The 11,714-nt window shown below is 38.0% G+C and overlaps 1 protein-coding gene across 1 annotated transcript; it reads right to left on the bottom strand.

Moving 5' to 3' along the window:
* Window positions 1-2,533: 2,533 nt before the first annotated feature.
* Window positions 2,534-9,714, bottom strand: LOC142549285 (uncharacterized). Its single transcript, XM_075658144.1, has 4 exons — window positions 9,283-9,714; window positions 3,675-3,870; window positions 3,232-3,325; window positions 2,534-3,104 (listed from the first exon to the last, which is right to left on the bottom strand). Exons 1-4 carry the CDS (start codon window positions 9,546-9,548, stop codon window positions 2,785-2,787), a joined length of 876 nt encoding a protein of 291 aa, XP_075514259.1. The 5' UTR covers window positions 9,549-9,714; the 3' UTR covers window positions 2,534-2,784.
* Window positions 9,715-11,714: the final 2,000 nt, after the last annotated feature.

Genomic DNA, 11,714 nt, shown 5'->3' with positions numbered 1-11,714 from the left:
AACACGTATATGAAAGTCACAATCAACGATCTGAATTCAACAAACACGAACATGAGTATGAATACGAATATGGACATGAATATGAATATGTTTAAGTGGTATGTTTATGTCTTTTGAAAATGTTTTTATGCATCACGAAAATGTTTACGAAAATGTTTAAGTTTAAGTTTATGCATCTTCATAAAAATGATATTTTAAGTATAATTATTTTTCACTGTTATATGTTAACTGTATTACGTATTACTTGTTACCAAAGATAGGACGTGTTGAGTCTTTAGACTCACTAGGTGTGTTGATGCAGGTGATATAAATAGCAATGATATTGGAGGTCTTGACGAGTGACTTGCTGGACTGTCGGTGCACATAACCCGAGGACTAGCGCTTCTATTTCCGCATTTAAGTTTATGACTTTAAGTTAAAAAATTTTACGACATTTTACTTTATGCTTATGAGAGGTTTTTGAGAGGTAATATGGGCTACACTTTTCAAATATTTATTGCTTTTTAGGTTTGGTAAAACGCTTTACGATTTATTGTCCTGACTATTGCTCTTTGGATTTTCAAGTACTAGTTAGATGTTTTATTTATAAAATGGTGTCAAAAATATTTTATGATTCAGCCGAACGCTATGTGAGGTTTTAAAAAAAAAATTCTAGTGCTTTTAAAGCAATAAAAAAAGGGCAGACGTCTCAGTTAAATGATGAATATCTATCATGCACACTTACCTTCAAGTGTGACATTCTTGATTGATGATTTAATACATTTGAAGTGAGCATGGTGCCCACAGGATCATCAACTATAAAAGCTATTAGAACTTATTCGCTCTCCACAGATTTCACAAGATGTTGACCTAATCCAAACTCCAAACTGGCCTTACAACATCATAAACATAAAATAGAATGAGAATGAGATGCATTCATTGTGACTGGTGGGAGTAGAGCACAATCTCGAGAAATCCCGCAACCACATGACTTGTCGTCACACCTCCGCCATTGCTTGTGGATGACAAGAAGACTCCCCTTTATTCTTCCCACAGGCATCACAAACCCCACACATTTCCCTACGTGTAGGTGCCAATGGGTGTCTATGGCTTCTATGTTTGGTTACTATTTCCAATGGCTCACCGCACAAATTAAGGGTGGATATGCCACGCGTTGTCGTATTCAGCTGAGTGTAATTCTTGCATATTTGAGCATCTTAAGCATTTCTTATGCTCATTATTCAGGTCGTTAGGACGACTGAGAACAAACCATACGAGATACTGAAAATGATTAGTCTCAGCCAGCTTCACAAATAATTTATCGGGTAATTGGTCAGCACAATGTTGGTTCATGGAAAGATGGCAACCCTGCTCGATACGGTTGCAGCTGTGGTACGAGTTGATGAAAATAAACAACTCACATATACTTCAGAATTCAGGTTTCACATCGTGAAATTGAAAATCAATCAATGTTCAATAATGTGCCTCGTTGTAGTGTTCATCGTGTGCGTAAGGAGCTGTATTGTTTTGGATATTTTGATAGAATATTGAGATCCAGTGGAGTATTATTCAATGAATAGGAGCGTGAATAAAAAGAATTTTCATGTTAATAAAAATATAATTTACAAAAATCAAATTGTCTCTCTCTCTCTACTACGAGAGTGTTCGACACGTAACGTTTGTATTAGAGTTTTTTCAAAAATTTAGACATAACTTTAGTATAATCAATTATGCACCATGAATGCATGCAATTTTTTACTTTGCTCTTTTTATTTTCTTGCAAATTTACCCTCTTTTTGTTTTGAAAGAATTTACCCCTACTATTGGTGTCATCACCATTTTTAACGAGTAGGCTGCAATGAACTTGAATTATTCAAAGCTTTGTCTTGGAAAAAACACTTTTTTATTGCTCAATCTCGACCTAGTAAATTTTTTTTAGCTCCAACCCAACCCAAACTGAACAATTTTTGATATCACTTAAACTTAAGTTTTGTAAGCTCCAACGTCTTGATAATTGCTAATGGAGGTGATCAAATCGAGTCAAAATTAAACTCAAATTTTGTCCGGTAGAAAAGACACTTTAATTGTTATTACCTATTAAAATATGTAATCTATTAAAATTAGTATGTGAAGGTCTCTTGTGAAACGGTATCACGAATCTTTATTCGTAAGATGGGTCAACCCTGCCGATATTCACAATAAAAAGTAATACTCTTAGCATAAAAAGTAATATTTTTTCATGGATGACCAAATAAGAGATCCGTCTCACAAAATACAACTCGTGAGACCGTCTCACACGAGTTTTTGCCAACTAATATATCATAATTCCCATCAACAAGTTTCCGTTTGATACTGATTGAAAATGGCTGCGTGTTCGTGTTAATGCAACATTATCAAAAAGACCTACTGATTTTCTTCCATTTAAAGTCAATCATTTTCGCAAGACAATAATTGATATTAAACGATGAAAAATGAGATCTATTTAGTCAGGCCTCACTTGTGCAAGTACAAAGGTCCAAGGTGTGAGACGACCACTAGCCTAGAGTCATACATATGAAAACAAAACGCGAAAGAAGAGTATTTGTTTCTCACAATGACGATGAAGAAGTCAAAACAAACATAAAAATGCAATAAACCACAACCCACAAGTTCTAGTTCAAACAAGTAGGGATCGACTATGGTTACGAATCCACTTCATACACACACCACCAAAACAAAAGACAGAGGCAGTACAAAAACAAGATGTCTTTTTTGGTTGATTCGACAGATTAAGGTAGTAGCAGTAAACATATCAGCGAATGACGATTAAAATCGCTTCAAAAAAATTAGCATAATTACCATAATTGCCAGTCCCAACAATGATGCTTCTATAACATGTTCAGCACTTGCTCCGGGAGCTCCAGGATCACCATTTGCAGAGGACTTGGCCCCTTCACGTCCAAATAAATTTTTGAACAAATCAGACACATTTTTAATCATATAAACCATATCCTTAATTATCTTTAAAAGATCCTCAAAATTGATGCCCGGCTTAGATTCTGCATCGTTTGATGGGTTTTCTATGCTTTCTGCATTTAACTCATCAAGTCTCTCAGCACCAGTAACCGAACGCGATGAGGCCCAACCTTTTACGAAGTTTAAATACATCATGTTAGATATCATGTTTAGTATTTTGGTAACATATATTTCATATATATGCAAAGTCGTTCTGAGGGTGTCTTGACACTTGAAAACATGATAAAAACTGCTTACGCGTCCTTTCCGAACGCAGAAACTCTTGAAGTTGTTGGTTCTGTCGTACCGCTTGCACCACATTTGGATCAGAAGCAATTGAAGCGACAACATTCTACCAAAACATCATATCGAGATGTCATTATCACAAAAATTCTATGATTTTTTATTCTCGTGGTGGATAAATAGAAAGAACTCCTATCATACGTTGATTCGTGGGAGGAATTTATGATGAGTTATCAAGGTAAACGTAATGGATGTGATATAATTGCTAGCAGAACCTATAGATTATACTGTTTGTTGTTTGCACGGGCTTGTGGATTTGGAGCATGCCGTTGGCCCGCAGTGTCAATAGCTTGAATGTTAACTACAAAAATCTGAGTCCACCCCATGAAGGAGAAATCGACTCAAGATATACGGTGAAATCATTTTCTAACGAGAAGTGGGAAGTAAATTAAACGAACCTGAGCCACAGAGCTCTCACGCAAGAGCCTAAAAGCCGTGTAAACTGTCTTTGGTACCGCGGGTTCTGTTGTAATCTCACCGCTAACAGAAGCTTTAGCTTGTCCGACTTGTGAGTTTGAAAGAGATGAGTTCAACTCGTGTTTCGCGGTGACTGAATTCCCGTGTCCATCATAATCACGAGACCACGGATATATCCTGCAAATCAAAGACGTTTGCAAAAAATCAACAGAAAATTAGAAGAATATATGCTGTTTTGTAAGAGACAAAACTAGGGTAGTTCAACAACATAGCTTCACAAATAAGTGCAGATCCAGAATTAATCAATCACACTAAACTTATAATTCATAACAAATTGCACAAGAATTTTGAATTTTTTTATATTTATATTGTTAGGATTCGTTCTTCAAGGTTATGGGATTACAGCAACTCACACACACAACAATATAAACACCTGCAAAGAGATTTACGTGGTTCGGCAAAGAAGTGCCTACGTCCACGGGAGAGCAACCAATCTTGTATTGAATGAACCAAGGTACTCGATTACAATTACAATTACAGAGTTTCTAATCAAGAACAAAGAATACAATCTCTTATGATTTTCAGATCTCTCTTCTTCTCTCCTTTGAATCGCTCCTCTGTAATTTCTTTTCTTTTCCGTCGTCTTTCTCAAGCCTTCCATCTCCCTTTTATATCCCCGCCTACCATCGATTAAGAAGCCTATCTGTTACACCTGGCAGTTGGTTTGTTATCCCAATTAGCCGTTGTCTATAACTGAATTCCATCCATCGACTTGGCTTGACTCAAGATGCCAACTTGCGAGACTTCACAAATCTCCACCTTGTCTCCAAGCTTGGCTACTCTCCATTCTCCACCTTGATCTATTCTGCAGTCACTGTATTAATCAAGTGCAAGCATGACTTGAACTTGACATGAGGCAGTGACTTTGTTAGCATATCTGCAGAGTTGTTTTCAGTTGCTATCTTCTCAAGTTTGATTTCTCCCTTAGAGATGATATCCCTTACAAAATGCAGCTTGACATCAATATGCTTCGATCGTTCATGGAATACAAGGTGCTTTGACAGATGGATCGCACTTTGATTATCACAGTTTACCACCACATGTTCTTGTTTTATTCCAAGCTCAGCTAGGAGTCCCTTCAGCCAGATTGCTTCCTTAATTGCCTCCATGACAGCTATAAACTCTGCTTCGGTAGTAGATAGAGCTACCACTGACTGTAATGCAGCTTTCCAGCTAATAGCTGTACCAAATAAGGTAAAGACATAACCTGTTATGGACTTTCTTGTGTCTATATTCCCTGCAAAATCAGAATCCACAAAACCTTCAAGAGGTTGTTTTGTGATTCCAGGTTGATTATTGAACATTAATCCCACATTCACTGTGCCCCTTAAGTATCTTAGAGTCCATTTCAGCGCTTCCCAATGAGACTGTCCCGGATCGGCCATGAACCTGGAAATCAAACTTATTGTGTGGGCTAAGTCCGGTCGACTACAAACCATCCCATACATGATGCTTCCCACACCACTGGCATATGGAACATTCATCATTTGCATCCTCTCCTCTGCACTTGTTGGTGACTGTACCAGGGAGAGTTTGAAGTGGTGTCCTAATGGTGTGCTAACTGTTTTAGCATCATGCATATTGAAACGTTTGAGCACTTTCTTTATGTATGTCTCTTGGCTCAAAAACAGAATCTTGTGGTCCCTTTTCCTTGTGATTTCCATCCCTAATATCCTCTTGGCTTTTCCCAAGTCTTTCATTTCGAATTCTGAACTAAGCAGCTGTTTTAAAGCTTGTATTTCAGATTTGCTCACACTAGCAATGAGCATATCATCCACATACAGTAAGAGGTAAGTCATCACTCCATTGTCTCTGAGTTTAAAGTAGACACAACTATCATAACTACTCCTTTCGAAGTTGATCTTTAACATAAACACATCGAACCTCTTATACCATTGTCTAGGACTTTGTTTAAGTCCATAGAGAGATCTTTTAAGAAGACAAACTTTCTGTTCAGACCTTTTTGGCTCAAATCCTTTAGGCTTTTCCATATAAATGGTTTCTTCGAGCTCTCCATGGAGGAATGCGGTTTTTACATCGAGTTGTTCAAGCTCCATGTCCAAGTGGGCTACTAAAGCGAGTATTATTCTTATAGAGCAGTGTTTGACAACCGGGGAGAAAATCTCATTGAAGTCTAATCCTTCCAGCTGAGAATAACCTTTCGCCACCAACCTTGCTTTGTACTTAAATTTTTCTGCTTCTGTCAACCCTTCTTTAACTTTATACAACCATTTACATCCTAGTATCCTCTGCCCCTTGGGTTTGTTAACCAGCTGCCACGTATTGTTTTTCAGTAAGGATTGAAGTTCATCATCCATTGCTTCTTGCCATTCTTTTCTTTTGCTGCAAGTGATAGCTTCCTCATAGGTTGCTGGCTCAAGGGACTCCACCTCTTCAGCTACAGTAAGAGCATACCACGTTAAGTCTGCATGTGCATACCTCTTAGGGGGTCTCACTTCTCTTCTCGGCCTGTCTCTTGCTAAAATGTGTGTTTGTTGATCCTGGGCAGTAGCATGATGATCTGTAATTCCTGTGGAAACTTCATCTTCTTCTTCTACCACAGACTCTTGTGGGGTATTATGAATTGGCTCCACCTCAATTGGTGTTTCTTGATAACCTATTTTGCTCATCACAGTGCACCCTTCTTTCCATCCATAGCCCATCTTGCTTTCATCAAAAGTGATGTCCCTTGTATTAAAGCATTTAGGACCAGTGGCTTCCAAGTTCCATACTTTATATCCTTTGACTCCATCCGGGTAACCAATAAAGATGCATCTTAAAGCCCTTGCTCCTAGTTTATCTTGCTTGATATGGGCATATGCCAAACAACCAAATACTCTAAGGTGTGAGTATTCACTTGGGCTTCCTTTCCACAATTCCATTGGTGTTTTAAAATTGATAGCACTTGAAGGGCATCGGTTTATCAAGTAGCATGCTGTATGTATAGCTTCTCCCCAGAAAGATTTAGGTAAACCAGCACTTATTATCATGCATCTCACTCGTTCTAACAGTGTACGATTCATCATTTCTGCTACCCCATTTTGTTGTGGGTTTCCAGCAACAGTCCTGTGTCTTGTCATTCCCTTTGACTTGCAAAGTTCCTTGAATGATTCAGAAAAGAATTCTAATCCATTATCTGTTCGGAGATGTTTCAATTTTCTGTCCAGTTTATTCTCGGTTGCCTGCAACCATTCTTTGAATTTCAGGGCTGCTTCATCCTTTGTTTTCAATATGTAAACCCATAGTCTCCTGGTATAGTCATCTACTATGGACAAAAAATATCTCCCTCCTCCATGAGTTTCTGTCCTTGAGGGGCCCCAAAGGTCAACATGAACATAATCTAGGGGCTTGTTTGTTGTGTGTTTACCACTTCCGAAGTGCACTCTTTTTGCTTTTCCAAATATGCAGTTCTCACAAAATTCTAAGCTTTGAATTTTGTCCCCACACAGCAGGTCTTGTCTTGATAATTCAATCAACCCTTTTTCCCCCACATGGCCAAGCCTTAAATGCCAAAGACTTGCATTATTGGCTGTCATTTGTGCCATAGCAGCCCCACCTACCACTGTATTTCCTTGAAGTACATACAGTGAGTTCCTCTTTACAGCTTTCATGACAACTAATGAACCCTTCATCACTTTCATAGTTCCATTTTCTGATTTAAACATGAAACCATCACTATCAAGAGTCCCTAGTGAGATCAAATTCCTTTTTAATTCAGGAACATACCTCACTTGGTTCAGTAGCCTGTCTTGTCCATCGTGCATTCTCAATCTGATAGAGCCAGTACCTTTAATTCTGCATGGCTTATTATTTCCCAGTAGCACTAATCCTTCATCAGATTCTGTGAAGCTTTCAAACCAAGATTTCATAGGGCACATGTGGAAAGTGCATCCCGAATCAAGAATCCAGTCATTATTAGGATCTTGATCTGAGATCATGAGAGCTTCTGCTGATTCGTATCCATCAACTACAGCTGCTACTTCATCATTTTGTTTGGGCCTTTCTTGGTATCTTCTTTTTTTTTCTGGACAATCTCTTTTAAAGTGTCCTTCACGATGGCAATTGAAGCATTTATACTTTGTTTGACTCTTTGATCTGGATCGATTTCTTGGCCCCTTTTGCGATCTCTTTTCTGTTCTTCCTCGCACATGAAGTATCTCACCTTGAGGTTCTTTTGTTGTTTGATGGTTCCTCTGAAGTTCCTTCGCTTGAATGGCTGATAAGACCTCTTCAAGTGAGATTGTCTTTTCTCTTCCATACAACATAGCTTCTCTGAAATTGTCATATGCATGAGGGAGTGCATTCAGAAGAAACAGAGCCTTGTCCTCCTCTTCAAGTTTGATGTCCACATTATCCAGATCATTCAAGATCTTGTTGAATTCATCGATTTCATCCAGGAGATTTTTCTCATCTCTGATCTTGAAGGAGTACAAGCGTTGCTTCATGTATAGGCGATTGGCCAAAGATTTGGCCATGTACAACTTTTCCAGCTTATTCCATATATCTTCTGCAGATTTCTCCTTCGAGACTTCACGAAGGACTTTATCTCCAAGGCTGAGAATGATTGCACTATGGGCCTTCTCCAGAATTGTTTCTTTTTCTGTGTCCTTCATGGTTGTAGCCATATTTGCTTCTCCGTTCAGGGCTTCGACAAGTCCTTGTTGCACCAAGATCGCGCGCATCTTGATCCTCCACAAGCCAAAATCATTTTTGCCTGAGAATTTTTCAATGTCGAATTTTAACGAACCCATCCTCGTAGATTCCCACAGACGGCGCCACTTGTTAGGATTCGTTCTTCAAGGTTATGGGATTACAGCAACTCACACACACAACAATATAAACACCTGCAAAGAGATTTACGTGGTTCGGCAAAGAAGTGCCTACGTCCACGGGAGAGCAACCAATCTTGTATTGAATGAACCAAGGTACTCGATTACAATTACAATTACAGAGTTTCTAATCAAGAACAAAGAATACAATCTCTTATGATTTTTAGATCTCTCTTCTTCTCTCCTTTGAATTGCTCCTCTGTAATTTCTTTTCTTTTCCGTCGTCTTTCTCAAGCCTTCCGTCTCCCTTTTATATCCCCACCTACCATCGATTAAGAAGCCTATCTGTTACACCTGGCAGTTGGTTTGTTATCCCAATTAGCCGTTGTCTATAACTGAATCCCATCCATCGACTTGGCTTGACTCAAGATGCCAACTTGCGAGACACTCACTTCACATATATATTTGCAAGGGAGATTGTCCAAGCATTTTCCCAGGTATACCCGGTAAACACTGGGCAATTCACAGCTGAGGCAATAATTTGAGATGATCGATCTCATAAATCAATCGGCATCAAAAGCTTAACCAACAAAATATGTTCATCTCTCTTCTCAAGTAATTGTGAATAATCAAGATTAGCAACAATCCCACAAGTAAGAATGGAAGTGGACACAACATCCAATCCAATCATATGAAAAGAACAATAAAAAACAGTTCCTAGGGAAAATATTTCAAATTTTTAGAGATGAAAAGAAATTACTTCTCAAGGCCGAGGATGAGTTCAGAAGTGGCCTCTTTGGCCTCTTCAAGAGTCGGCTCCCCGTGGAAAACAACTCTCGGCATCGGCTCACGGTCACCGGCAGCCTCCTCCCCGGACGTCATCGCTGACACGGAAGAGCAAGCAGAAAAGGGCCTGCGCGCGGATGATGATACCGGCAGGTGCTCCGGCGCCTTGCCTCGGATACCACCCGGGATCAGCAGGACTCCTGTAAGCTTCGCCGCCGACCTCACCACTTCACCAGCCATAATCACTTCAACGAAAATGAAGAATAACTCGAATGGATTGTTGTTTCCAGGTTAAAGGAATCAATATCTGATCGAAGCCGATGATCTGCAGATTATTATATAGAGCGGAGCATCGTGGAAGGAAATTTACAGGGGCCAAATATTGGACAGATGGGGACTAAACTGCGGGTCAATACCAAACCTTTATTTTAATGCAATTGGTCTTTTTTTAAAGAAAAAAAGTGACTGACTTAGTCTTGTCAGGTCAACACCATCACTGATACTTGGCTACTTATATTAGCTCTCTTCGGGCCTTCCGAAGATATGCAAATGACATTCGTTCAACGAAATCAAGATACATATCAGTTTTAAGTATTAAGTACTTCGCCATGACCATGGACGAAGTTAGGATACGTAAGTATTTGAAGTTGAATGTTGGATAGTAATAGATTCAGTTAAAATCGAACCAATTTTTCTAAAATCGAATTAATCGAACTTTTTTTCGACAAACTGCGACCGGACTTTACTACGAAAATCTAACAAATCAAATCAAAAAAATATATTATTTCGATCAGTAACATAATTAACCGAAATTTTAGATTTTTTTTAAATAAAAAAAATTGCAATATAAAAATTGGATTTAATAAATTTAAATTTTATTAATTATTTTTAAATATAGTTCTATTGTCTAATAAATTTTATTAAAAATTGTAATATTTATATCTGTACAAACTTTATTAGAAAATTTAATAATATTAATTTTATTTATAAAAGTTTAGTTTGTTAGGATAACCGAAATTTTATACTAAAAACTAAAATCAAACCAAACTAACATATATTTTAAAAAAATTAAACCGAACTTTCGAATAAACCGAATGTAGGACCAAACACTTGTCGCTTTATCAAAAACATAGCTGGTGATAATTGTGCAATTCAAATATTTTAAATCAAAAAGCAGCCTAAACGTCATGGTTCGATCGCTCTATCTGAGAATTATTGCACCTCAATACCGAACTTAATTTTCAAATTAATTCATTTCGGTCTGTTATTTTGGTTGAAACCAATATTCTGTTCACTCATAGACTGTGAATGATATTTGTTGATATACGCTTGCTTTGATTTGTTGGAGACTATGGGTTGCCCCTAACATTATGGCTTTTAATGGTACAAAAGAGTCTTCCGATGACATTCTTGCGTGCTAGGGAAGGTCGAATGCGACTAGCTATTGTCTTATTGCATATGATCAGGTAGATAATATATCCTCTCTAATTCAACTTTATAGCTGGCAACCACTCCTTTTTGGTGTCCTAATGCAGCATTCTTGAACTGAAAGGATTATTTCGAGATTGACAAAGTTGTGAGACGAGAGTCAAATGGTCATGTTTATTTTGTTGAAGGGAGATGTTTGCCTAGCAGATTCTCTGCACACTTGGCTGGATTTATGCGATGAGGATAGGAGTGGAGAAAGTCTTATCTTCTGCGTGGTCCAACTGAGATGTCAATGTCCTTTTTGCAGTTCAAAATGTTGCACCATTCTCAATGGATGAGCCCATTGCGAAGATTATTCGAAAGCATTTCACTCTTACACCTACAGTTAAACTCCTCCATCGCCCAAGATCAGCAAACAACGTGGCTCATGGCTCCGCCCGAATTAGCATCATCAGTGCAAGTGATTTTGTGATTATGGATGCTATTTCCTTGTGTTTGAAAATGGTTGTAAAAATGACTTGATGAATTGATAATGCAATTTCTTTTATGCTTAAAAATTGTACATAGAAAAAATTTATAAAAAAATAATTTTAAGACATGCTTTTGTTAACGCAATCAACGTGTGTGCTTGCGTGTGTGTTGGTAGCTCATTAAATAATTTATCACTTACATTATCCCATTACTGTCAGAATTTTTCTCAAAAATATGTTTCAACATATTTATAAACATGATAAATAATATGCGAAAGTAGCTCGAGCATTACCTCCGGCCATTGAAAATTTTTAATTTCTCTGTTTTTCTCCGATTGATGTCTTCTAAACACTTCAACACTCTCTGTAAATGGTGTATTTTTTTCTTATGAGGCGTGTGCTTAGGACCTCAATCACCGCTATTTATAGTCGTTTCTCATACCATCAATGAGTTTATCGAGATCCCAAGAGTCAAAAGAAGAGGCGCATGTGTGCCTCAATTTTCTAA

The sequence above is a fragment of the Primulina tabacum genome, chromosome 6 (genome assembly GCF_025594145.1).
Source record: "Primulina tabacum isolate GXHZ01 chromosome 6, ASM2559414v2, whole genome shotgun sequence".
Taxonomy (NCBI): domain Eukaryota; kingdom Viridiplantae; phylum Streptophyta; class Magnoliopsida; order Lamiales; family Gesneriaceae; genus Primulina; species Primulina tabacum.
This window is presented reverse-complemented; position numbering and strand designations above follow the sequence as displayed.

Bases quoted from the DNA above. Each gene is read 5' to 3' on its own strand.
- LOC142549285 (XM_075658144.1), bottom strand. From the start codon at position 9,548: ATGGCTGGTGAAGTGGTGAGGTCGGCGGCGAAGCTTACAGGAGTCCTG. The intron at 3,871-9,282 runs GTAATTTCTTTT...TTTGATTTGCAG, and splicing joins CTCATCCTCGGCCTTGAGAA to GATATATCCGTGGTCTCGTG. The intron at 3,105-3,231 runs GTAAGCAGTTTT...ACTTCGTAAAAG, and splicing joins TCTGCGTTCGGAAAGGACGC to GTTGGGCCTCATCGCGTTCG.